The sequence below is a fragment of the Sorghum bicolor genome, chromosome 1 (genome assembly GCF_000003195.3).
Source record: "Sorghum bicolor cultivar BTx623 chromosome 1, Sorghum_bicolor_NCBIv3, whole genome shotgun sequence".
Lineage (NCBI taxonomy): Eukaryota > Viridiplantae > Streptophyta > Magnoliopsida > Poales > Poaceae > Sorghum > Sorghum bicolor.
This window is the reverse complement of record NC_012870.2, coordinates 5,877,018-5,902,896: the sequence shown is the minus strand read 5'-3', so window position 1 is coordinate 5,902,896 and position 25,879 is coordinate 5,877,018. Positions and strand designations below refer to the sequence as shown.

Here is a 25,879-nt window from a genome sequence, read left to right as displayed (position 1 = left end):
CTTCACTAATGAAATTGAGTTGCGCCAAACAAGCACTAAGTGTGTCTCTCTGATTAGATCAGCCTAACCATTCGATTTAGTTGTTCTTAGAGTTATTTGTTGCGTGTTTCAGGTTGTGTGCAACCTAAAACAAGCTAGCCCTCGCTAGTGTTTGATTTGGATCCTAATCCAACGTCAAACAGTGACCATGAGAACGAAGTATCACAAAGAGTCAATGGTCAAACGTGCTTCTCATTTCTTCTCCCCTGTTTCTTCTGTTCATCATCTACAAAAGCATCTTTACAAGCTACGCAGTTGATAATCACCACACAAAAACTGCACATGATCCCTTCTCTACTTCTAGCCCTATGACACGCATATACTACTAACACCTACTAGCTACTACTCCATGCCCAGCAGCCCAGGGATGCTTAGCGCGACCTACAGTCAGGGTCAGCTGAGGTGAGGGAACGCGAGGTCCCTAGCGAGCAGGTAGCGGAAGGCCGGGTTGTAGGGCACCCACTCCACGACCTTGCCCGACGACCTGCCGCCCTGCTGGCACCGCTGCACGGCCATCCTCATGCTCTCCGGGAGGTAGCGCTGGACCATGTCCACGAGGCCCTGCGGCGAGAGCTTCACGTCCTTGGCGTATGCCTCCACGAGCTTGGGGAGCAGCAGCTTCTGCTCCTTCCACACGCCGGCCGTCGCCCGGATGAACTCCTCCTTGGCCGCCTCCAGCTGGTGGAACAGCCGCTTCGGAGTGTACACCCTCACCTGCATGCAATGCAATGCAACCAAAGCAAAGCGAAGCAAAGTGAGATGATGATGATGCTGTGTTCAGAATTCAGAAAAGAGGGGTCGGCTTGGCACATCCAGTAATTATGGTAGTACTAGCAGCAGTGTGCTTTGATGCAACAGTGCGAGATTCCTAACATGATGGCAGATGAAAGATTCCTAACAACGTTCCCAATCACCCAAAAGCTGGCGGCTCATGATTCATTCGTAAACCTGTTTCTCTTGCTAATGTGACACTGACATGATAGATTGGTAGGATAGGAAATGTGCAGCTTTTCATGCCAGATTTGTGCTTAAAAGGCTTGCCAAGAAATGAAACACGTATGGTACTACTCACACTGAGTCCATATTGACTTGTGAAAAAGTAAGCATAGATCTCTAAGTTTGTTTAAGAAGGTATTCAGGTACAACGACACCAAGTTTGCAGAACTTGTTGCTTACCGCAGGATCAGAATGGCTGCCGGAACAAAGCGCAAAGCGTAAAAGAGGCTCTGATTGTGCAACGGCAAAGGCTCGCCACTCATGCCCTGCTTTGCTCACTTTGCTTTTGATCCTTGGGTAAAGCAGCGTCCGTAGCCACTGCATTAAAAGGACCAAAGCTGAAATTAGCATGCCTGTGTGTGAAGGCATATAATCAGTACAGTAGGAACATCGTGCTTTTAGCCGGGTTTGGACCTAATCATGCATCCTTGCTATACCTGTCCGGGGCAATGTGTGTTACATCCAAGAACAATGCTCTGGATAACGGCAGCGTTGATGTTACGTCCAGCTATTTTGCAGGCAGCCTGTGGTTGAAACATGTGTCACACAAAAGGAGAAAGAAATTTGGTATGTGCTTTGGGTTGCAGGACCCTCCCTCTGATTCTTCAGAGGAAGCATTTTCACTTTACCTTAACAAGTAGGGATGTTTTCTTTAGATTGTTCTGTGGGACGCCATTCTTCAGATAAGCCTGTGAAAGTATTACAATGAGACCATCAAGAACAAAGCAAATAAAGTGCTAAGAAAATTTGGCAAACTGCATCAATAGAGTATTACATGCATCAGCAAAGCATTGTGTATGTTGACCCAGAATGCTATCTTTTCTTCATTTGTCATTCTCCTCAGATCAACGGCTTCCAACCGATACAAAATCAACCTCAAATATCGAAAACAGTTGAGAATGGTGTATCAAAAATTTAACTGACAAATTGAACAATTCCATCGACCTAAGAGCAGAAATATAACTCACTTGTAAGTCTGGAGCAGGTCCTCAGCTTCTTTCAGCCTCCGACTGTCATGGCTAATCATAGGAACTTCAACCATTGTGTTGTAAGGTCCACTGAACTCCTTCAAACCCTCCACATGGAATGGGTTTATCAAACGGGAGTCCAGAGTTGTTTCTCTCCTGTAATGGGGACTCCACATGTCCCCCACATACTGTGGAGAGATTGCACTAGTTGAGGAGAACGACGACGATGGCGAAGACGACGAGCCATGGTGAACCAAGGGAGGATCTGCAAGTCTGCAGTATATCCCCGCCATGCATCTCACCATCTCCTCTGACAGGTTGTTGGGAGTTTCAGGGATGTGGTCAGCTACATTAGTTCCTAGATACTCTGCTAAGCTTATCATTCCTGATGCACCAGTCTCTCCTTCCTGCTCAAAACATAACAAGGAGCTTAAAATCCTATACAGCTTCAGATAGTAACTACTTGAGGTCTTGAGCCATGGCTTTCAGTCAATTTTCTCATAATCTCAAAAGCACATTGCATCAAGTTTCTCATAAATTAGGAAGTAAGCCTAGCAGAATTGGTTGGGTAAGAGGTGGTCATGCACCTGACCACTCAGGTTCAAGTCCTCTACAACTCAAACTTAGGCGATTATTTTATGAAAAATCTACATCATGCGTGTGGAGACGATGAACTAGTTTTAAAAAACGATAACTAACATGTAACAATGTCGTAATGTCATTATTTCATCAAGGAGCAAATCATTACCTCTACGAATGAGAAAGGCTGTGAATGGCACGAGCGAAGAGCCCTTGCAAGACTATCATCCTCTGAAGGCAATATCCTAGACGAAAAAACTCCACGGTATGACAACGCAGACTGGCAGCGGAGGACATCTGAATCAATCGCTCTATCAGAGCGAGCGGATGTGCAGCAATCTGCCAATGGATCATTCAATTTCTTATGCACCGGCGGGTAACTTGACCGGAGCGCTGCATCCCCTCTGCTCTTGCAAGACTTCATTGCCACGGGCGTTTCCCGGAGCTGCCCGGAACGTGAGCTCACTGACATCTTCGAAGCTTCCCGTCGATCAGGTGGAGAAAATGCAGGAGCAGCATCAGGGGGAGAAAATGCAGGCGCTTGCTGCTCAAATGCTTTCCGGTACAGTGTCAGGAGATACTGCTCCATATTCTTCACCTCTAGCTCCAATGTGGCAATCTCCCGTATCAATTCATTAGCTGCCTGAAAAATATCAATGTGGTAAACCTGATGAGTGATGAAAAGTTGGGACAATAGCAGACTAACAATAGTTCTTGGGCTAAAAATAGTTACCTTTGGCATTGGATTCTCTGGTGACAAGTTGACTTGAGCAGCGTTAGGCCCTAAAGCTTTTTCCAGTGCACCACGCACAACCTGTTGATCCTTTAGGTGCTTCTCAAGCTGAAGAATCTGCATCAGGTGATTTCATGAGTCTAAAAACGAGAGAAGCAGCAGCAGGCTAAGAAAAAAGATTTTTGTGAGAATAGTCGGGGAACAAATATGCTGTGGCATTTGGTGAAGTACAAATGCTGTCAAAATCGTTTTGATTAAAAAATTATCTTGCTTCTCCTCTTCTATGATTGAGCAGTGCTGCTGCTTTTCGTCCAAAATAGATTGTTTTATTGCTATTGGCAGTGCAGCCAAAAAGGGCCACAACAATTGTTCCACTTCAGAAGCCCACACAGATGGATGGAATGGAAATGCAAGTTCTTATCTTCAGTAAAAAACAATCTGAAAGAAATCAGACTACACCTACCTCCTTTCTCAAGGTGCTTTGTGCTCCCCTCCCAGGTTGAGCTTCCTTACTGATATCACTTTTCACCTTAGCTTTTACAACTTGCTGGGGAGAAAAGATTAAACACAAATTACTCAAAACTACAGGAACTATGTAGTGAGAAGTGAGAACCTGCATTTATTGAAGAGCACTGTCCACACCAGGAGGGTGATATTTACCGGCATAGGTAGAACAATTGTTTTGTCTGAAGAACGCAAAGCATCTGTAGCATACATATCCTCAAAATAGCTGCCATTCAAAAACCGCTTAATCACATTTTGAGCATTGTTGCCATCTGAACAAAAAACTATGCAGAAGCCCGCAGACACCAACCTCTTGGATCGCTTGTACCTTTCTGAAGAACTGAAAGATTTCATCGCCTTGGCAAAAGCTGTGTGCCCCTTCTTCTCCAGAGCCTCCACCTCCATGCCGTGGCAGAGCTTAAGAACCAATCAAGAACTGAAATAAAAAAAAATGCAAACCAGTCTAAGCAGCAAGCCCAGCAAGACACCAGGCAAACAGCAACGGAGACGAAGACGAAGAACAGAAACAGGAGCAGAACGGAGCTTACAGAGATCAGTTGCTGTTGCCTAGTGGCCAGCGCCCGGAACTCAGTAGCAGGGAGGAAGAAGCCGAGCACGAGTGAGAGCTCCGGAGTCCGGACGATCCAAGACCAAGGAAATGGCGTCTTCTGAAGTTCACGCTAAGCTCCAAGGAACCCAGCACTGTCCACACCAACGAGTGGCAACCATCTACCCCTACCCGCACCACACCACCACCCTTCACTCTTCCGGTCAAGAGCTAATGAGCCATTTGGAGAGGAAAACGGAAAGCAAAGCCCTTTCTCTTCGATCCAACTGCTCTGTATCCACTCCCACTGCGTGTGTATGTGTATATATACACACAAGCAGCACCAATGACACGCTAGTGGCGAGCCTGCAAAAAGGCCGTTGACTGTGACATCTCCTCGTGAAAACGCCACACGCAACTTTTTCCCTCTCCTGGGGTTCCTTGCTGTGATGGAGAATAGGTTAACCGCTGCACCTTTTTCGCATGCCCAGCCAGGAAAAACCTCGCTCCTCCTCCGGGTTTTCTATGTTTTTGCAGGCAGAGAAACCTGGTAAAGGGAAACCTTTTCAACCAACCTGGTAATTTGTGCCCTAATCAGGCTTTTCTACCCCCAAACCCTGATACAGTAACAGTTTTGGGGCCATGAGACATGGAGACATCAGACATGTGGTTGGAGTGAGATTTTGGGAGTATATTAGTACAAGCCTAATCCCTCCAACTCCTAATGGAGCCAAACCTTGTGTTACCAAACTGACAAAACATCAAAAAAAGCTTATTAAGGCCTGGTTCCAAAATCCAAAAACTTTTAAAGGTTTTTCGTCACATCGAATTTTGCAGCCATGTATGTAGCATTAAATATAAATAAAAAATAACTAATTACACAGTTTGTCTGTAATTTGCGAGACGAATCTTTTGAGTCTAGTTAGTATATGTTAAAACAATAATTGCCAAATACAAACAAAAGTGATATATAGTACCCAGAAAATTTTTATCCAGTCAACTAAACAAGGCCTAAAACTATCACGTTCCCTACCAAACTTGTGCAAGAGATTTTCAGCATACCAGTAAGCAGTTGGTGAGTGAGTGGTGGCTGATGTGCACACCAAACGATGACAAATAGGCCAAAAGGATTAGGATATTATTCCGTTTTGAGACACTGTGTGAGGTTGCTTAATCTTGGTGGTTGATGCTGGTGGCAGTGGACAGTGTACTTTGGAGTTGTTAATGGTGCAGGCAGGTTTCTAGATCTACCTGACACGAGCGCTCCAAACCTCTGTACACTGCACTGTCTCCCTCTCCCCACACGCAGATGAGTTTTTTTTTATGAAGATAAGCAGAATGTCCTTTGCTGCTTTCATAACTAATAGTTTGGTTTCCTGAGCATACAAGACACTTAATGAGGCATCACAAGATTCAAAACTACATTCTTGATAAAAGATGAAGACTGATGAGTGGTTCCAGCTGGAATTTGCAGGATGATCAGTTGTCTCAACTGTGGATGTGCATGAGACAACTGATGAACTGAACCTGGCCTTTTAATATTTTCAGTAAAGAAAGTGCAGTTTCCTAATGCAGGAATTCAGTGGAATGCCTGCGTTCTAAACAAACGCTAGAAAAGTATACTGTATATAGTAGTCCTACTGTATTGCAATGCAAACAGAAAGTATAGTACTGCAAAATCCCTACTTCAGAGGAAAACCAGAGCAACATATGCCATTTGGCTCCTAAAGTGACTCCATGTTGAAGTAGTCTCTTGCCACAGTAACACTTGTACCACCAAATGGATCACTAGCACGAAACACAGAAAAATGTTACCAGTAAATCACTAGACCCTACCCAAAGACAAACAGTCGTTAAAGACAAGGCTCCGTTTGTGTGCGTTTAGTAGGCTTTGTTTAGGGTCACACACAATGACACAACACAAGCAGCGAACGAAGCAGGGGCCCCAAAAGAATGCGAAGAAAAGATGGGGCTCGGCCTCAAAAGCGTCGAAAGCGGGAGGGAGGGGAGGGTAAAGGCGGCCGGCCGGCCGTGCATGGCTGGCTGCTCCTGTCCCGTTTCGCTCGTCCGCGCCCGCGCGTCCTCGCCCTCTTCCGCGGTTCCGCCCCACCCATCAAAAGCAGGGCAGGCGAGGCGACGACGGGGCGGAGGCGCGACGCGAGCACTTGTCCGCTGCTGCCGGGAGGTGCGCGCTTGTCCACGGGGAATTTCTCCTTCTCCGTGGCGCCGAGCCCTTGTTGCGCGAGGCGTGCGGCTAGGTTCGGCTCGGTCCGGTGCTTTGCTGCTCCGGCGGCCGCGGACTTGGGGACTTGGGGAGGCGTGGTGTGGCCAGGGTAGGTCAGGCAGGTCGTGTGCTGCGTAGCCGTGCAGTGCTGGTGCAGGGGGAAAAGTGGCCAGCGGGAAAGGGCAAAAGGCTGGGGCTTTTCGGTGATCGCGTGTCTGCGCACGGCTGTGGACTGTCGGCGTTGTGCAATGCAACAAATGTTGCTCTTGGCGCAAAATACTGAGACAATACTGTTATCGTCAGCGATCGACCCAGGACGTGTTCATCATGTAACCTCCGAATGGAAAATAACATTGTTACCAAGGGTAAGTTGAAAGGCTCCTGCTTTTGGTTTCTGGTTAAAAGCTAAAAACTGAAACAATCAGGTGATTTAGGATTTGACTTTTGAGAAGCAAGAATGTGTATTTTTGTTAAGGCCCTGTTTAGTTACTCCCTCAAAAAATTTTCATCCATCCCATCGAATCTTTGGACAAATACATGGAACATTAAATATAGATAAAAAAAATAAACTAATTACACAGTTTGGTTGAAAATCGCGAGACGAATTTTTTAAACCTAATTACTCTATGATTAGCCTTAAATGCTACAGTAACCCACATATGCTAATGATAGATTAATTATACTTAATAGATTTGTCTTGCAGTTTCCTGACGAGCTATGTAATTTGTTTTTTTATTAGTTTCTAAAAAACCTTCCCGACATACTTCCGACATATCCGATGTGACACCCAAAAATTTTTCCTCCACCATCTAAATAGGGCCTAAGAGACAAAAACAGGTTGAGCGATGTTAAGTCCATCTAGATGCCTTTTTTAGGCAAACAGGAGGGGATTCTCTACTGTGTTTAGGGCTTGTTTAGTTCACCCAAAAACAAAAAAAAATTAAAATTTCTCGTTACATCGAATCTTACGACACATGCATAGAGCCTTAAATATACATGAAAACAAAAACTAATTGTACAGTTTGCTTGTAAATCGCAAGACGAATCTTTTAAGCCTAATTGATCTATAATTGGACAATGTTTTTTAAAATAAAAACAAAAGTGCTACAGTGTCAAAAATCTAAAAACTTTTGGATCTAAACAAAGCCTTATTGAATTATAAAGGAGAGTCTAAGCAGAAGTTAAGAATACAGAGAAGGTAACAAAGAAAACAACAAAAATTACAGCAAGGCTCACGGTCATGAATCAATCAAGGGGAGTAACGTTTCTTTGCCCTTATAATAACCCGGGCAAATTCTTTCTTGAAGATGAGACTGCAACGTTTCAAAGAGGGTTGTATGCCACGAAAATTTGATCACTCCAAACACTCTAGCGTAATAGAATTATAAATTCCACGAAAATTTGTATGCCATCGCGACCATTTGTAATTAGGTCAGTCTCAATGTTCCATCTCCATGAAACTCTTCTGCACTGTTTTCAAAATATTGATATATTAAAAACTGTATCACAAAACTCCCAGTGATGAATCTCATTAGTTCTCTAATTGCATAGTCATTATAACCAAAATCCACAATTTAGTGCTTGATTGCACTTACATGAAACAAATAAAATGTTGTGAGTAGAGTTAGATTTTGAGATGACAAATTCCTGTAGAAGAGTCAATTATCATGTACTACTGGTTGTGAAAACATATTCCTCCATATTAGAGATCTACCAAGCAAGGACGGTGGGGGTTAATGGGGCTTACAACCCCCCCCCCCCCCACCCCCCACACACACACAAACACACCATCACCACACACAGTAGTGTAACTAAGATATAACTAATTTATTTTTTATTCATGCAAAATACATGTTCGTCACACCGACTCTGATTCTCTCCACACCAACTCTTGAAGTTCTCATATCGCTTTCTATCTGTGTACTACTCCCAGCTAATAAAGACAAAGCCAACTTATGTGCATGGTGACAAATTTCAGCAGTCTGCCGAGTGCCGACTGCCGGTCTCCCCCTTTTATCACTGCTATTGCCATTGGGAAGCCTGCTGCGGTGTCCATGGCTTCTGCTTCTGCTTCTCGGAGGTGAGCCTGCCCTCACAATATGCGGTGTCCGGTGTGCCCTCTCCGGAGTAGGTTTGTGCCCCCCATCTTTTTCACAGGCCACCACATGGCTCGCCCACGTCAATCCATGATTGGCCGGCGCTGCACATGATTGATCGCACACGTCGCACCGCACCAAAACTCCGTCTGAGTGCGCATTCATGTTACTGTACTGTACATTGCTACGGTTCCTACTTACATCTCCGACAGCTGACCATCAGAGTGCAGCCAAACTAGTCACGTTCCTGCTGCTCCAAGTGCCACATGTCGGAGACCAAGGAGGATGCTATGCTGCTAGCCTGGTATTGTATGAGTAGAAGTACTTAGCACATTTTTTTTCCCTGTTGTAAAAGATGAGGCAGGAAAAGGAGATGACGTTTTGCACTGCAAGAATAATGAAAGATGAGCTCCATTCCAATTCTAACATAATGCATTATTTTAAATTTAACTAAATCTAGATAAAAAAATATCAATATTTATGATATCAGCGCATAGAGAGATTTACCGTGTAATGTAATGTAATGCATTTGCATACTATACATATTTGATGTCATTAATATTGAAACTCTTTTTTATACATTTATTAGCTAATCTATGACAATCTTTTTAAAGACGAAGAAGGTAATCGCAACCCTAATCAGATTGGGAGACAGACATGCTGCTAGCTCCTCGGTAGTCTGTGACAGAGGTCACGGAGGAATCTTGATTCCCGATGTCAAACGTCACATGGAGAAGACTAGACGGTGCGCCGCTGCTCGCATGGATCTTCTCGAGACCCGGAAAAACGCATGTGCCGTGCGAGCGCATACGAGAGATCGGCGAGACAGGCAGCGCCCCGTCCGATCCTTCGCATCAAATCTATCCATCCGTCAGTGCCTCGCCAAGTCGCCAACCCCAAGGTCCCGCCGGCACTGGCTTTGCTTTGCTGCCCGTCTGGGTCTGCGTGCGAGAGCCCCCTGCCGCGCTCGCGTTCTTTATTGCGAGGTCAAAAGAAAAGCGAATCCGATGTGCGTTGCACTGGGCACTGCTGCTTGCATAGCATAGCAAGGCATCCACAGGTCCACGAGCGATTATGGTTGATCACCATCATTCACCACACCCAGCAGTGTAGTGAGCATAGTGGAGTAGTACTGCTGATTATCCACCAGCTCACCACTGTAAATATTCTTACATTTTTTGATAGCCTTTTGGTCAGACACTCAGACTTGAGATGCATGCAGCCATGCAGGTGCTAGTGCTACAACGGATCGGTTCAGGTCAACGATACCATCATACTATCACGGACGCCTGTAATACGGAAACTAAAGAAACGACATGGCAACCAAACCACCAGGCAGGAGAAGAAGAATATCCATCCGACGCAGAAAACCACAGCGTTGACAGGAAAGCTCCAACCCCGTCACAATTACCAACACAGCCTTGTAGTAGCACCGTGTGGTTTAATAATCCTAATTAATTAAAGCGACCAATGCAAAGGCTTTCACTTCTCACTAAAGTAGCTGTAGTCAACTGTCAACCAATGATACTACTAGTACCACTACCTCTTTCAGAACCCAGAAGGCCCAGCAGGAACAGAACATCTCTCGCGCACCGGCCGGGAATCACGTTCACCTGTCGCGCCTCCCGGTGAAAAGCACACGTAACTACTACAGCCGGGTAACCGGCCACTTGCTACGTGCGGCTACGTGCTCTTTAGCACGGGTTTGTCTGACATGAAAGTAGAGCGTTCAGCGTTGAGGGAAGAGACGAAAGGGATAAAAAAAAGTCCAGGTGAGAAAAGGCCAAAAAGGAAGCGTAAAACGAAAGGCCTCCCCTTCAAGAATCTACTGCTGATACTGATGAGATATACGCCACGTACGGGTGCAGTGCGTGTAAAGCTAGCAGACGAGTGAGAGCAAAGCGAAAGAGGGATACGTCCGTCCCCGTGTTCCCGCCGGCTTTGCGCCGGAGAGACGGGGCGCTCCGTCGACAAAATCTAGCGCGATTCCTACTACGTTCGTGCGCGCTGGGTGCTGCTACGTGTTCGCGCGCTCGCGCACGCGTGCGCGTGGACTTCGGATCCTGACGAAGCAGCCTTGGATTCGCAGCGTTGCCGCACTCGGCACGGTTCGAGAGAACTTTCCAAAGTGGCATTGGATTCGGCGGCTGCGGCTACGGGTATGCTAGTATACAAGCACGAGTCCACGACACGAGCGTGTGCGTGTGCGTGTGCGTGTGCGTGTGCTTGAGCCGGCTGCATAGTTAGAGACAGTAGCGTCATGCTACTACTAGATCATCATGACGCTGCAGCTCGCGACCAGACTGGAGACTAGCGAAGTCAACATTGAACGGAGTCGTGCTCCTGCTGTCGACTGTCGTGCAATCAGTTTTGTGACGATGGAGTAGTATTCATTCACGTGCGTCCTGGTCCCCTGAGCTCGCGACGATGATAGCGATCCCGGCCTACTAACGACACCTCACGTCCCCATCCTTTTCCCGAGTTTCCTCCCAGCTGCATGACGACGAGCAACATTTCCCGGCACTCTCTGCGCGCCGGCAGCTGACGAGAAGTGTCGTTCGTTGCCCCCGCTCCGCAACAGAACAAAAACGTCTGCACCGCAAGAAGCCCTATCGCTGCAGTGGTTTCAGCCTGCAACCACACAGGCAGGCATTCATGGCTACCTACCGTCCTCGGCTCCTCCCTCCAGGCCGAGTGCGGGTTAATGCGGGAATCGGAGTGAATGCGCCTCCGGTCTGCGGCCGCGTCGTCGCGCACGCCGAGGCGAGGCAGCCCTCGGTTTCACGGGCTGACGGCGTCGGCATAGGACACGCACACGGCCACGAGCCTACGAGCGCAGTGGCATGGCATGCACGTACAGTACCCCTTTTTTTCACAGACTGGCATGGCTTGTGTCTGCACTCCGAGTAGGTACGTGTTTGTACGCGCCAAATTATTGCTCCGACTCCAAATTAGTCCTGAGAACGAGAGAACCGATCACATTCCCCGGCAGCTCAGTTATCTGTTCTTTATATGATGATTAGTACGATTCAATTATCTGAGCGAAGAGCATGCTAATCCCATGCTGCTCTGATGCTCTGCAACCATCAGGATTGACGGCCGTAACCTGGGAAAGCATTCAGGCCTGGGGAAGACATCTTCCATTTTCACGAGGAGGAACGGTACACCACAGCTGGACAGGCAGGCCATCTTCGCCTGCTGCAGCAACGTCGACAACACCTTGTCGTCAGCTTAGAACATCCTTCCCTACCAGGCTAACCTACCCTCTAGTACGTTGCAATCCTTCAGTGACTACTCTCTGACTGTAATTTCACTACGTCAGGATCCTCCTACACCAACGCGACGGTTTGTTTTTTTATGAACTGGATGGAAGAAAGAAGAGAGGCTACTACTAATCAGGCAGGCTGATCTTAAGCCCAGACGGGAGGCCCAATTCCAGGAGGGGCTCACGTCGTCGTCTCCTTGACGAGCGGCTTCACCTTGCGCCTGTGCCCGAAGCTGTTCACCAGGTCCTTGCGCGCGCAGACGGGGAACAGGTGCACGCCGGGCGGCCTCAGGCGCCTCAGCACGTAGGGAAAGCTCAGCTGATCCCGGGACGTGAACCTGACCACCTCGTTGAACCAGTTGCACATGAAGAGGTTGGTCAGCGGGGCGTGATCCCTCACGATCACTGAAGCTTCTGCCAGAGCTGTAATAACAGGCAAAAAAAGAAATTGGATCGGTCATTTGCTATTAACAGGTGGTCGAGGACCACCCACTGGAAAGGATATGCATATGCATGAACTGAAACCCTCAATTCTGAATCCAAGCATTATGTTGGTTTCACTTTTGCAGTGTGGTTCCCGTTCTACCAAGCCCACAAGTGGGGCTAGGGCGAATGCGTGATGGACTGATGGAGGCTGGAGCTGGAATGCGTGTGAGGCCCCCCCTCTACTCTGTATCACTGGTTCAGGGGCAGAAAAGGACCTTTGCTTTTATGCTAAACGCATGCAACTGGACCAACTTTATTACTTGTGCCTTTTGCGCAACTACAGCTAAGCAGTTGTACTACACATTTGTTTCATGGTTGCCCACAGTATTGTATGTTTCTCTTTACTATTACTAAAAGTGCTTTTGAGATTCAGCATCCCAAGTTCCTCCTCACAGGCATAGACTGTTAATGCTACCATGGTTTTTTGAGGTTCAGCATCCCAAGTTCCTGCATACAGGTGTAAACTGTTAACGCTACCATGGTTCTTACAGGGACTATTTAAAGTCAAAACTGATGAAGTCAGGTTCAAGTAATGCTTCACAAAAACAAGACAAGAAGTAATGTCGACATGTAAACCAGGGAGCCAAACAAGTCAAGAGACAACCATACCAAAATATGCAAGAGCCCAAACTAAAAGGAGACAATATAAAATTTTCAGACGCAAACAACAGCATGCATGTTGAGATTAGAAATGAACCTTTCTTTCCATTGAACCTTTTCTCATCAGGGATGCCATCTTGTCGGTACTGATCCAACTGCACTTCAACTTCTTCTGGAGTTGCTTTGTGTTTCTTAACAATTGCTTTTGCCTCGTCGTATAGGCTACTCCGAGCTCCATGTTCAGATAATGCTAAAGAAGAGTTCGAACGCCACAGAAGGGCTTCAAGGACTCCCAATGGGTCTCTCCGGAACTGAGATTTTGAATCCACCCAAATTGAGTACCGTGCCATGGGGAAAAGACGATGGCTTATCAGCTGAAGAGGAATATTCACCAAAAACGGAGTCAGTTACTAAAATCAATAATCTACACTGCAATAGTATGCAGCAGTATAGAAACACTGATACTAATATGTGTGCTGATGTTCTCTTGTTCAGGAATGCCAGAGGGCAAAGACCAAAAACAGAACATGAGTACACTGCACTATTTTTCTCTACACCAAAGGACAATGAAAATTTCCCAACTTCTACCTTGGGAATTTTCCCATTCAACCGTTGATCTGAGAAAGGAAGATCGCTGACAAGAATTATCCGCCATAGACCAATCATGAGGTCTTCACCAATCTTGTGTCCTTCCTCCTCTTGAGCTTCACGAGTGACTTCATCCCAGAAAGCTACATAGCATACCTAGAAAAAATCATAAGCATCTGTCAACAAACAGGAAAAAAGCTGAAGATAACAACCTCCAACACCGGAGTGACAAGAGACCTTTCTGATGGAGTTTTCGGTCATCCCTATAGGCTGGTGAAGATCATCACCTCCACCAAATGCACAAGTTGCAACAAGTACTTCACAGGATCTCATGTATTCTTTGTCAACATCAGAAACTCTGAACCCTCCATTTTCATTATAGAAGCCACAGTGCACTGTCACACTTTCCTTCATCTGTAACATTCAGTCACAATACCATAGGATTGGCATGTATTAAAACATTATAATTAAAAAATACATTGTAGACAATGCAATATCAACTTGGTGGGTGGTTGCCAAATGTGAATAGGGAGATATGTACCACCTGATATCTAAAGGTTGTAAAATAGAACCGATTACATAGGGTTTCATTGCAACTAAAACAGCTTGAAGTTTCTGAGTAACTACAACATCTGAGGCAATATCCAAAAACTCATTGAAATTTAAATGCTGAAAAGTTAACCTTGAAGCTTTCTTCTCGTTCAGTGAGTGTCTGGTATCCTGTGAATGAGTTAAACCGTGAACTCTCTGTATGTGATGGTGTATCATTGTCGATATGGGGCAGACTTGATCTGTACACAACTTCCTTGATTGACAAATTTGTTTCAGGAATTTCTGGAAGTTCCAGATTTTGAAGCTTCTCAGGATCAAGAAACTTCAGGCATGCTGTCAATGCAACAATACTTGAATCATAAGTAGAGTACATGTCTTAGTTGTTCTATCGTGAGATTCTACAAGTGCAAAGAAGGAAAGCAAGAGAAAAGGAAACAACAATTTGCTATAACCATAAGAAACCAGAAGGATCAGTAAAATATGTGAGCTAAAAGCACTAAACAAGTAGAACAGTTTAGCTTCAGTTTTTGCTCGTCCAGGTGGAAATAGTACAGTATTATAAATTTCTCTCCAGACTAATTTAGCCAATCGGCATTACTAACAGCTGTTCTAGGTTTTATACATAACCCAAAAAGGAAACAAATCTGAGATTGTTTGTGCCTCACTCTTCACTATATCAACATTGCATTTACAGATCGCAGATGCATATTATGCAATAAAGACTAGGAGTAACAAATTAGATAATATCAAGCACACCACCAAGAATAAAGAGAATAGCTCAACGTATATATAAAACTAAGAATGGAACTAAGAAGGTCTACATGTGTACCCTACAAAAAAAAACACTTTACTGTAAACAAACAGACAACTGAACGAACTGAGCACGGCATTATAATACAGTCACACTACGCATTCCCGAATTAAAAGTACCAAACCAATAATTATACTAAGACGCGGTCCTATCTACAGGAATTACAAGGGTTTAAGGAATAAGGATCGAGTGTGGGCTTACACTTCCTGGCACCATCAGCGGCGCGGGCGTTGCGGGAGAGGCGGCTGATTTCCGCGAAGGACGGCGGAGGCAGTGTGGAGGAGCGGGAAGGCGTGAGGCGGTAGGACTCGTAGATGAGGAGGGATACGGCGAGCGCGGCGAGGAGGAGCGGCACGCCCAGCCGCGCGGCGCGGAAGAGGATGCGGCGGCGGCGCGCCGAAGCGGAGACGGGGCCGCGAGAGCGCTTGCGGCGGACGCGGACGCGCACCTTACCGGTGGCCTCGTCGTCGTCGGAGACGGAGATGGAGATGCCTTGGATCAGCGACGACGACGACGGCATGGCCGGAGCCCGAAGCTGCGGGGAGTGGGCACGGAGGGGGGAGGGCCGGTTGCCTTCACTGGTGTCCATGGGTTGGGTTGGGTTGGGCTGCGCCATTCCGCTTTCCAATTGGGTTGGGCTACGTGACTACGTCAATTCCTTCCTGATGGTATGCTTTGGCCCACGCGGTATTTTTCTGTGTTTTTCCTCTGTTGGCACTTTTATGCCCAATCATGAGCAGTTTTTTTTCCTGTGTTTTTTATTTGTAGTAAAACCAGGAGTGCTAAAAATGAGCAGATTTCTTTGTGTTTTGATTGTATAAAGAAGCTAGGGAGCTGATTTCCTTGTGTTTTGATTCTGTACAAGTTTCTCATATTTCTAGATCATGTAATAGGAGTGCGCACGAACTTGTTCGCTTGAGTCTTGGTTGGGACCCGGATTAACCCCATGTTTGGTTTGGTCCCCTCCTTAGTTTTGTATCTAAAATTATGGTTCGCGATTGCGCTGAACCGAGTGTGCATGAATAAAGAGCAGAATATACTTGACCAACAGAGTTGGTGACCAACCTCAAGAAATTTGCTTCAGGAAAAGAATACTACAGATATATCGCGTCCATGACAGAATTTGCACAACAGTTGACAGGGAAAAAAGAAAAAAGAGGACCTCTGTGGAAGTGGCAATACAACAACTGCAGCAAGTGAACATCCTCAACGCTTTGAGAACTGGGGCCGCTTGCGTGCCTTCTTGAGACCAGCCTTCTTCCTTTCAACAATACGGGTGTCCCTTGTCAGCAAACCTTCTGACTTCAGAGGAACTCTGTTGGCATTGCTGATCTTCACCAACGCACGGGCTACGCCAAGGCAAATTGCCTGGGCCTGGCCTGAGAGACCACCCCCATGTACTTTGACAAAGACGTCATAGTTGTTCTCAAACCCTAGAGTCATCAAGGGTACTTTGCAGTACTCCATCCACATTGGATTTCCCTGCAGATACTCCTGCATATTTTGAAAATATTCAGTAAGCACAGTTGATCAAATAAACATCTTTAACTAGATCAGTTGACTTGATTCAAGTTGCGCTTTCAGTTCACATTAATAGGGGTGTTGTGTTGTATACTTGTGCAAACCAGCCTGACGAGGAAGTCGCTGGAAATAATCCTTCAGGCATTTACGAAGTTTATAAACTGACACCGCAGTTTGCATTATCTATCCAAATTGCAGATAATATCATGACTGTAATGCAACTGCTTTCTGAAATAGACAAAGATTTGTTCTGGGTGCTCCCAATCCCTCCGGTCTTTCGTGAAAAGGATCAGAGATCAGATAGACAGCACTGAATTTGCACAAAATTTGTGTCCACAGTTCAGACCATGACGAACTCAAATATTTTCTTCCTCAAGCAACTGAAAAATGGAATTCAAACACTTTCAGCAAAGACCAATGCCTGCACTCGCCAGTAAACTAGAAATAACAACCGCACAGACCAGCAGGCCAAATGACAGCTGCCTCAGTGCCTTAGCGCCTCCTGCCTTTGAAGTTGACAAAACCGACAAAGATAATGCAAAGAGCCACATAGCTGCTGCCAATGGCTGCCAAGATAGATCTTATATCTAAACTTTGCAAGGTAAATACACTTTTTTTGGGGGAAAACAAGGTAAATACACTAACCCAGTGGCGGAGCTACAGGGTGGTCCCTGTGGGCTGCGGACCACCCTGCGCTCGGCCCAAACAAGGCTAGTCGTGAGTGTGTGACTACGACTCCGGAGACGTCCACTGCGCTGCTTGGTCTTTCACCTTCACACAGTGCCGTGGCCCTTTGTCTCTTCGTATTCTTTCCCGAGCAGGTGCTCGCTGCTCCTTCTCCTTCATGTTCTTCTGTGGTGCGCGTGCAGTTGGCTGGTTGGGCGTGGTGGGGCGACGCCGCAACGGCAGGTTGGCAGCAGCGGCGAGCGTGGGCAGTGGTGGCGAGCATGGTCATCAGCGCCTTGCCGCCTTTGCAATGCGACTGCAGACGACGAGGCGTCGAGCAGCAGCTCAGCGTCAGCAGGTAGCCAGGCAATGCTGTCGACCGATGATTGGAGATTGACGATAGGCACGGACAATAAAAGTGCACAAGGTACAGGGTATGAAAAACTAATTTAGGTTATAGGCTTCTAAGGTTTTAGGTTATTGGAGGATTTTTTGTGCAATGCTGGATTACTTTATTTCATTTATAGGATTTCTTTTTGTGCAGATCATATTGAGTTTCGCGATTCACATGTTTGTGTAGTTAGATTGATAGAGGAGGAAAAAACTTAAATAATGGACCACCCTAACTACAAATCCTGGCTACGCCACTGCACTAACCTTGTAAAATGATCCAAATTTGAAGTAAAACTATATATAAGCTAACCACATTGTCATTCTTGCCAAATTCTTTGTTTTTAAAAGTTTACTTGAGCTTGCCAGTTACTCCCTACTGCTACTAGTAGTTTTTTAACTGGAAGCTTTCCATTCCATGTTATCGCCATTTTGGTTTCGTACTTCTTCAGCATTTCTTTCAGAAGTCTTAATGCCAGGCATCCAAGCTTCTGTGTCTCTATTGTTACTACTATAAGTAGTACGTAATAAGCACATTGGCAGATATGAGTAACAATAATTTGTGCTGCACGATTTTGACCACAACGGTTTAGTTCGTCTCCTGAAATTCTAAGGTTTTAGCCAATTGCAGATTTGCAGGGATACTACTACAGATTGCAATGCGGTCCAAACAACAGAATGGAGCGACATTGGTGTAACCAGTGCGTGCATTTCTAGGATTGACAGGCACCTTAGCGTCGCGGAAGTTGATGAAGACCTTGCCGGTTCCCTCCTGGAGCACGACGCGGGCGATGGCCGTCTTGCGGCGGCCCGTGGCGGTGATCCGCTGCGCCGCGAACCCACCCGGCAGCCTCTGCTTCACATACTTCCGCAGCGCGATTCCCGACAGCGCATCCTCCTCCGCCTCCTCCTCGACGGCCACCACCTCCTCCACGGGCAGGTCCGCCTCGGACGGCTCGGCGGCCTCGGCCGCGGAGGCGCGGAGCGCGAGGCTGACGGCGCGGCGGGAGGTGGAGCGCAGGCGCAGGAGCGGGGCCGGGTGGGGCTTGGAGGTGGAAGTCGATGGGAGAGAGAGGTGGGAGAGGGCGGCGGCGAGGGAGGAGACGGAGAGCGCCATGCTTCGGCGTGGCCGCGTGGGCTGATGGGCGAGCGGGCGCTATGGATAGGGAGCGTCGCCGCGAAGGGGATAAGCTAACGCTGCGGCAAAGGTGGAACAAACAGTGGCATCACTCGACGGGTTTCCGCCGTTGGACCAGAAGCCAAGGGTCGAGATTAGGTAAGGGGTCTTTACTTCTCATTTCCAAGGACATATGTGCCGTTAGCTTTGTCCAAAGTCAGATATTATTTTGTTCGGCTGGCTGAAAAATACAATGCTGATAAGTTTCTTATAGTTTCACAACATATGAATTAATATTATGAAAGTATTTCTTATAATGAATCTAAAAACATAAATACTATGACATGGACCTATATAATTTATTGAAATAATCGAGGTCAAAGATATAAATGTTTTACTTACGACAAATCTAATACAACATGTAATATAAAACTGAGAGCCTCTTTGGTATGGCTCCGACTTCACCTCAATAGTGATTCTTGTGGAGGAGCCATATCAAACATTTTCTTAGGAAAAGTTGTTTTCTAGTGAGCGGAAGAGAAGTCAGAGTCGTTTTGGTTGAAGAGTTTGAGTTGTAAAAGTGGCTCCCCCTTCAGCGCTCCGAGCGGTGTGTGATGAACCTCAATTCTCAGCTTTAGCCTTAGCCTTCAGGGTATTTTGAAATGCATGAATTTCAAAGTAATCGCATAGGGGCTCTATAATAATCAATTCATTTTTATAAATAACGTTGGCAATACAAAAATATCATATTTCAAAGAGAACCTTAGCCCTTAAAAGACACTGATAAGTGCAAAACCATTATTTTTTTTCTCTCCGATACGCAAAATATTTACTATCATTATAATTTAGGCGATCATGTGCAATAACAAAATGATGAATAATATTACTAAGAATTTAATGTTATATTTTTTTATTGTGAGCCTTCTTTGTAGCTTATTATCTACACTTAATGGCAAACTGAAACTTATATATTTTTGTAGGGGAGCTTGATTACATGCTCCATAATTATATATTTTTTAAAGAATAACTAAATATTTGACACTAAGCTACATGCAAACACCCCTCGAGTGGGCCCTACTTCGGCATTATCTCCTTCCTCCTCTCAATATCCCCTCTCCGTCTTAACTTGGCTCCTAGTGTATGTGGCATCGAAAACCACCAATGCGGATCGGTTAGAAGTCAACGCCGCCACTTCCCATCGCACCAAGGCCACCCGTGAAACAAACATTTTTCTAGAGAAGCCGTTTTAAGTAAAAAGCAGAGGAGCCGGAGCTGTTTTGACAAAGACACAATTTATGGCTTCACCAAAACAGCTCCGGCTCCTCTAAAGGAGCCCCTCGTAAGGAGCTCTGCCAAACACGCCCTTAATCTAGCAACACTAGGTAACTCGGTCGTGAACCCCCTTAAAACCTGATCAACTATGTTCTTTCCCTTGTTTGAATTTGTTCATTTTGATAATAAATATTTTTCAAATATAGGAGATCTTGATTTAATCCTAACCTAAGAGATCTCTTGATTTAGATTTGAGGACTTTCAATTTTCTTGTTGAAACTTAGCCGTTTACTCCTCTAGTAGCATCTGTTTTTTACAATCCAACATGCGGACACTAATCCGCTTTTTATTAGCTCTGAGTGGAAATAATGGGCTAAGGATATATTTGGTAGATAATTCGAAGATCATGAGTGCTGTGCAAAAACTTTTATATTTCATTGACAGTATCTTTGAATGATTGGTGGGGATTCTGTGTTTTTAAGCAAGTACTCCGGAGCTTGGGAGCAAGAGATGGAAGCTACTACACAAAAATCATCCTGACTGAACAAAAGAACACTGTATCAGACAAAGGACAAGAAGTTTGGGCCGGGGGCTACTTAGGCCCAGAAGTAAGGCCGTGAACAAAAGAACACCGTATCAAACCAAGGACAACGGGAAAAAAAAAGGCAAAAAAAAGATTCCATTGCCGGGATTTGAACCCGGGTCGCCTGGGTGAAAGCCAGGTATCCTAACCGGACTAGACGACAATGGATTACCGATAGTGATTCCACCTTTGGTTATGTAACACAGTGCTAACGTCTCCCATCCTCCAACACAAACATGCCTGTTGATTAGCTGTGCACGCCAGGAAAAAAAAGAACTACTCCCTCTGACTATGGAATTCGTGTCAGTTAGCTCAAATTTTACCAAAATTATGTTTAATTCATTCTAAATATAAGACATTTTGGCTTTTTCTAGATACATTATTTTTGTTATGTATCTAGACATAGTGTATGTGCATAGCAATAACTACGAAAATCAAAATATATATTACAATTTATTATAAAAAATATATTATGTACTTAATTTAATGATACTCTTTTGTAGTATAAATATAAATATTAGTACTTTTTATATAATCGTGATCAAAGTTCAAATCATTTGATTCATTGAAAAGCAATATTCTTTCTAGAGTTTTTAATAAATTTATTACAAAAATATATATTATAATTAATTTAATAATATTTACTTTGTACTATAAATGTTAGTATTTTTTAAATAGTTTCAATCAAGTTCAAATCATATGGTTTTTTAAAAAAACAGTTTGAACGGGTGGAGTACACCGACTCGGGATCGAAGGATATGATTAGTTTGGATTGGCTGCGCGCCGCACTCTCCAAATGGCCTATCCATATCCGCACCCACTCATCACCGTTCACAAAAACTGAAAAACACACAAACCAGTACCAGCCCTAAGCTGCCAAGTGCGCAAGAACACAAACGGCGCAGCGCATGGGCATGAGCGGCACGGCGGTAGGTAGCACGCAAACAAGCACACCCCAGAAACCAATTTTTTTTTCAAAATTTCTCGTCACATCAAATCTTACGGCAATTGCATGAATTATTAAATATAGACGAAAATAAAAACTAATTACACAGTTTGTCTGTAAATTACGAGGTGAATCTTTTAACTCTAGTTAGTCTATGATTGAACAATATTTACCACAAACAAACGAAGGTGTGCGTGTGTGGCCTAGCTTTTGTTACGTGCCGGGCTCTGCGGTCACAGAGAAGCCGCACGGCGGCGCGAGGGCGAGCGCCTGCACGCGTGCGAGAGATCCCGATCGAGGGGGGGGGGGCGGCAGGGCACGGGCACCGGCACCGGCACGCGCGGGCAGTGATCAAGGACGGGAGCACGGGCGCGCCGCGAAATGACGGACCCATGCAGGGGCCCGCACAGGTGGTCTGCTCCTGCTCGCCGCCCGCGTCGGCCGTCGTACGCGCCTGCGCCTGGCCAGTTGCCGCCTGCCCCATGTGTCTCACCTTTTCTACCGGGGCCTTGTTTAGTTCCAAAATATTTTGTAAAATGGACACTGTAGCTTTTTCGTTTGTATTTGACAAATATTGTCCAATCATAGACTAACTAGGCTCAAAAGATTTGTCTCGTCAATTCCGACCAAACTGTGCAATTAGTTTTTATTTTTATCTATATTTAGTACTTCATGCATGTGTCTAAAGATTCGATGTGACGGGGAATTTGAAAAATTTTGCAAAATTTTTTAGGAACTAAACAAGGCCCGGTTGCATTCCATTTCGCACGGTCTGGGCCTGCTGACTAGCGACCACCTGCACCAAGGTGACGGACCTCGAACTCGTAGGGACGAAAAAGATTAAAGACTTGTTTAGTTTAAACTGAAATTCAAAAAGTTTTTAAGATTTCTGTCACATCGAATCTTACGACACATGCATGAAACATTAAATATAGATGAAAATAAAACTAATCACACAGTTTGACTGTAAATCACGAGACAAATCTTTTGACCCTAGTTAGTCTATGATTAAACAATATTTACCACAAACAAACGAAAGTGCTACAGTAGCGAAATCCAAAAAATTTTCAGATCTAAACAAGGCCTAATTACAGCACGGAAAACGGGAAACGAAAACCAAGCACGGAAAATAAAGAAATTGGAAGCGGAAGGGAATAGAGGGCCGCGACGCAACTGCAAGAGCGCCACGGGGCTGGTGTGTGGGGGTGCATGCTTTTTAACAAAGAGAAATTTGACATGTACCCATTATTAGTGTTGTTTGAGCGTTTAATTTTAACTAAAAAAGAATGTCATTTGAGGTAGCATTGACAAGACATCTTAGCAATTGCCGTGGTGAAAAAGTTGATCCGTTGGTAATGAATTGTCATTCCTATGGCGTTCCTCACTGTATCAGTGATGGTACATTTGAGCAGTAAACAATGATCTTTTCCAGGGCATGTAAGGGTATAAGGGTTATTTTACTTTGTTCTTGGTATCCGCTATGAATCCTAGAACGACACTAATATTATGACGGAGGGAGTAGATTTGTATCCAATAGTGAAAAGTTCGATATTTTCTTGGGAAGAAATCAGTTGATAGATAAATAAAAAATTTCATAAATAACTAAATAATGGTCATGAAATCAATCAAATATGAAGGGGTGTCTCTAGACAGTGCCCAGGTGTTGTAGGTGTACGTGAGCTCAAGAGGTGAATTTAAGGGCCTCCTACTTTTGAGGGTCTAATAAGGACCCTATTGGTCCTTTGTTTTTGACATGAATCATTGGAGGCTTATTTGAGAGCCGGAGCCCTGATGGAGATGCTCTTAGTATTGCATCTTCTTCCTCTCTTATGAAAAATGATGGAGTTAGGATTGTATGAAAGGTAGTAGGGGCATCTGAGCTCCACCCATCTTATCCTTGGACTTGTTTTTGCATGGGTGCAGTGGCACGATTTTCACAAAACTTAATTTGAAAATAGGCTTTACATGAGAAATAACTTAGTTAAAGATGAAGACATGTTTTGACAATTTCATTCTATGGAACAAACCATTGAATATATTTATGGTTAGAATAAGTGTACTCCTATGTTTCATTTACCGTCTCATTTCATAAATCAAATGTCCGGTGAATGCTACTCCCTCCATCCCAAATTATAAGTCATTCCAAGAATCTTGAAGAGTCAAAACATCTCAAGTTTGACAAAATTTATATGATAGGATAATAACATTTATGATATCAACTAAGTATCATTAGGTTCTTCATTACTTATATTTTATGCCACAAAAAATTGTAATTTTTTCTATAATTTTGGTCAAACTTGAGATACTTTGACTCTTCAAGATTCTTGGAATGACTTACAATTTGGATGGAGGGAGTACATCATCATAGTTTTTTTTTTGTCTTCATATTCTCTCTTTTTTTCCCCAATCGGTTTTAGGCCTAATAAGATACAGGCACAGAATGCATCAGCAATCTTCCACCTGACCTATACCCCAGACTTTAAATTTCTTTTCTCCTTTAACAAAAGAAAAAAAAGCTGATTTTGCACCTAATTAATTGATCTGACTTTTCGAAAAGCTAAAGGGAAAGGCGAATTAATAATGGTGCCAACCGAAGGCCAAGTCACTAGCCGAGCTGGAAGCCTGGAACCATTCGGTTTCAACTTTCAAAGTTCAAATCCAAAGAACAATGGCGGTCAGTGTGCCCCCTGAACGATTCCGTGCTCACGGTCATTGGCTGTGAAAACGATCAAAGTTCAAAGACATCAAAAAAGGTTTCAGGTTCGGTCCGAACTACTCTAAGGCTGTCCCCAACAAGATACTCATTTGGGAATCCAAATCTAAAATAGGTCTCCAACACTATACCTATAGCCTCCAACAGAGTACCCATACAGAAGACCCATTTTGGGTATCAGGAGAGGCATAACCCAAATTTGGGTATCCTCACTCCTCGAGACCTATTTGCAGAGAGTATTGTCTTTTAGGTCTTGTTGTTGGAGAAGACTAAAAATAGGTATGGAACTTTTTATCTGTAGCGCTACCCAAAGGACAAATGAGTTTTGTATTTTGGGTGACGATTGTTGGAGATAGTCTAAAGGCAAAGACTCTAGGATGGCACCATTTTCTACTGAGCTGCTTGCCTGCTACTACCAGTACCATCACAGATTCAAAGTTACCTTGCCTGGAAACAAAGGGCAACTGGAGGGAGCCAGTTACAAACTTGGACGCGAGAATCAACGACCACGTCTCACGGTAATCCACAAGTAAAAACCCCGTGCTCCGTGACAAGAAAGATCATGTTGTTTTGACTTGCGATGCCGCGAAGCATGCCATCATAGGAGTATATACAATGCGAAAGCTGCAGACTAGCCATGCTTAAATTTGAACAGGGTTTATGCTAGATTTTGGTAAAGTAGAAACGCATTGGTTGGACCGTTGGGGCACGTCAGACATGCTGCTTCTTTTTTTTTTCTCTCTTGATCCTAGTTATCGTGTATTCGTGTGATGTCAGTGACGTGCTAACCAACAACCGTGCTCTTGTTCAGCTGTTCTCACCTCAGCAACTCCTAGCAAGATTGCAAGAGTACTTGAGTAAGTAACGTACTCGACCGGTATTGTAATTCAAATACAAGGGATTTTAGGGGGACAAAATAATTAGCATTAAATAGTTGGATAAATTTGGTAGATATTATATTGTTAGTTACTATTTATCAACCAATCACCACTAATCATATTGATGATAGCCTATGATTTGAAAATAAAGTGAGGGTATATGCGTATGTTGTGTTCTCTCTTAATTTGTTTTAAAATCTGTAGAATGCATTGTACTACATGACACTCCATCACATATAATAAATATGTTTCTAAAAAATTTTCAAACAGGTTAAAGACGTTGACAAAAGAGACATGCACCCTCGCCTTCTTCTTCTTCTTTTCTCTGGAGGATATTTCTCGAGTTTAGCAGTTATCATTTACATGTATCCATAATTAGCTTCCGTATAAGAAGGTAGTGTTTCATTTTGTATAGAATGTTATTTTTTGAAAATAAATTTGAACCTTAAAAATTATTTATTTAGGATAGAGTGAGTACTCACGACACAAACGTGTCTCGAATTCCATGCAAGCTTCTATGCTGATAGTGGTAGGGATCGAGGATCCGAGATTCCGAGAGTTTGGTAGGTTGATTTGTTGTGAGAGAAAAATACTGCTGAATAGATAATAGGTTTGGCTGATAAGTTTAAGCGAATAATAAAAGTAGTCCGATAGCATGCATACAGATACAGACATTATGGCCTTTTTTGGCGTCTCTTCTCTCTGGATCACACTACTCGAGTGCCAGTGGCTGCTAGCACACGGGGGTGCCGGTGCCTGCGTCCTCTGGTCCTCTTTGCTCGCCATTCACACCGGCAGCTTTGCC

General features: G+C 44.6%; 3 protein-coding genes and 1 non-coding gene across 7 annotated transcripts; all 4 read right to left on the bottom strand.

Annotated features, from left to right (window-relative positions):
* On the bottom strand, positions 207–5,211 carry LOC8083966. 3 transcript variants are annotated; one of them, XM_021451526.1, is made up of 13 exons: positions 4,841–5,210; positions 4,368–4,732; positions 4,130–4,255; positions 3,976–4,045; positions 3,779–3,862; positions 3,316–3,432; positions 2,752–3,225; positions 2,004–2,410; positions 1,811–1,910; positions 1,665–1,724; positions 1,473–1,559; positions 1,216–1,353; positions 207–753 (listed from the first exon to the last, which is right to left on the bottom strand). In XM_021451526.1, the coding sequence occupies exons 3-13, from the start codon at positions 4,222–4,224 to the stop codon at positions 433–435; spliced, it is 1,953 nt and encodes a 650-aa protein (XP_021307201.1). In that variant the 5' UTR covers positions 4,225–4,255; positions 4,368–4,732; positions 4,841–5,210; the 3' UTR covers positions 207–432. The 3 variants fall into 3 exon arrangements, with proteins under 3 accessions (XP_021307201.1, XP_021307202.1, XP_021307200.1); XM_021451527.1 differs by having other exon boundaries at positions 4,148–4,255; positions 4,368–5,211; XM_021451525.1 differs by having other exon boundaries at positions 4,368–5,210.
* On the bottom strand, positions 11,697–15,619 carry LOC8083965. 2 transcript variants are annotated; one of them, XM_002463781.2, is made up of 6 exons: positions 15,190–15,619; positions 14,308–14,510; positions 13,863–14,039; positions 13,626–13,781; positions 13,135–13,411; positions 11,697–12,374 (listed from the first exon to the last, which is right to left on the bottom strand). In XM_002463781.2, the coding sequence occupies exons 1-6, from the start codon at positions 15,602–15,604 to the stop codon at positions 12,133–12,135; spliced, it is 1,470 nt and encodes a 489-aa protein (XP_002463826.2). In that variant the 5' UTR covers positions 15,605–15,619; the 3' UTR covers positions 11,697–12,132. The 2 variants fall into 2 exon arrangements, with proteins under 2 accessions (XP_002463826.2, XP_021307055.1); XM_021451380.1 differs by lacking the exon at positions 11,697–12,374 and adding an exon at positions 12,395–12,884.
* Positions 16,026–18,748, bottom strand: LOC8083964 (30S ribosomal protein S9, chloroplastic). The gene is made up of 2 exons (XM_002463780.2): positions 18,296–18,748; positions 16,026–16,482 (listed from the first exon to the last, which is right to left on the bottom strand). Exons 1-2 carry the CDS (start codon positions 18,680–18,682, stop codon positions 16,195–16,197), a joined length of 675 nt encoding a protein of 224 aa, XP_002463825.1. The 5' UTR covers positions 18,683–18,748; the 3' UTR covers positions 16,026–16,194.
* TRNAE-UUC lies at positions 20,632–20,705 on the bottom strand. The gene has a single exon. It is a non-coding gene; the product is annotated as a tRNA-Glu (tRNA).

What these genes read in the sequence shown, in the direction of transcription:
- LOC8083965 (XM_002463781.2), bottom strand. Translation starts at nt 15,604, where the DNA reads ATGGCGCAGCCCAACCCAACCCAACCCATGGACACCAGTGAAGGCAAC. An exon ending in AACGAGAAGAAAGCTTCAAG is followed by an intron (nt 14,040 to 14,307) that starts GTTAACTTTTCA and finishes TGAATGTTACAG; the next exon opens with ATGAAGGAAAGTGTGACAGT. An exon ending in AAGGTTCAATGGAAAGAAAG is followed by an intron (nt 12,375 to 13,134) that starts GTTCATTTCTAA and finishes CTGTTATTACAG; the next exon opens with CTCTGGCAGAAGCTTCAGTG.
- LOC8083964 (XM_002463780.2), bottom strand. Translation starts at nt 18,682, where the DNA reads ATGGCGCTCTCCGTCTCCTCCCTCGCCGCCGCCCTCTCCCACCTCTCT. An exon ending in TCAACTTCCGCGACGCTAAG is followed by an intron (nt 16,483 to 18,295) that starts GTGCCTGTCAAT and finishes CAAAATATGCAG; the next exon opens with GAGTATCTGCAGGGAAATCC.
- LOC8083966 (XM_021451525.1), bottom strand. Translation starts at nt 4,224, where the DNA reads ATGGAGGTGGAGGCTCTGGAGAAGAAGGGGCACACAGCTTTTGCCAAG. An exon ending in CAATTGTTCTACCTATGCCG is followed by an intron (nt 3,863 to 3,975) that starts GTAAATATCACC and finishes TTTTCTCCCCAG; the next exon opens with CAAGTTGTAAAAGCTAAGGT. An exon ending in GACCTGCTCCAGACTTACAA is followed by an intron (nt 1,911 to 2,003) that starts GTGAGTTATATT and finishes TCGATATTTGAG; the next exon opens with GTTGATTTTGTATCGGTTGG.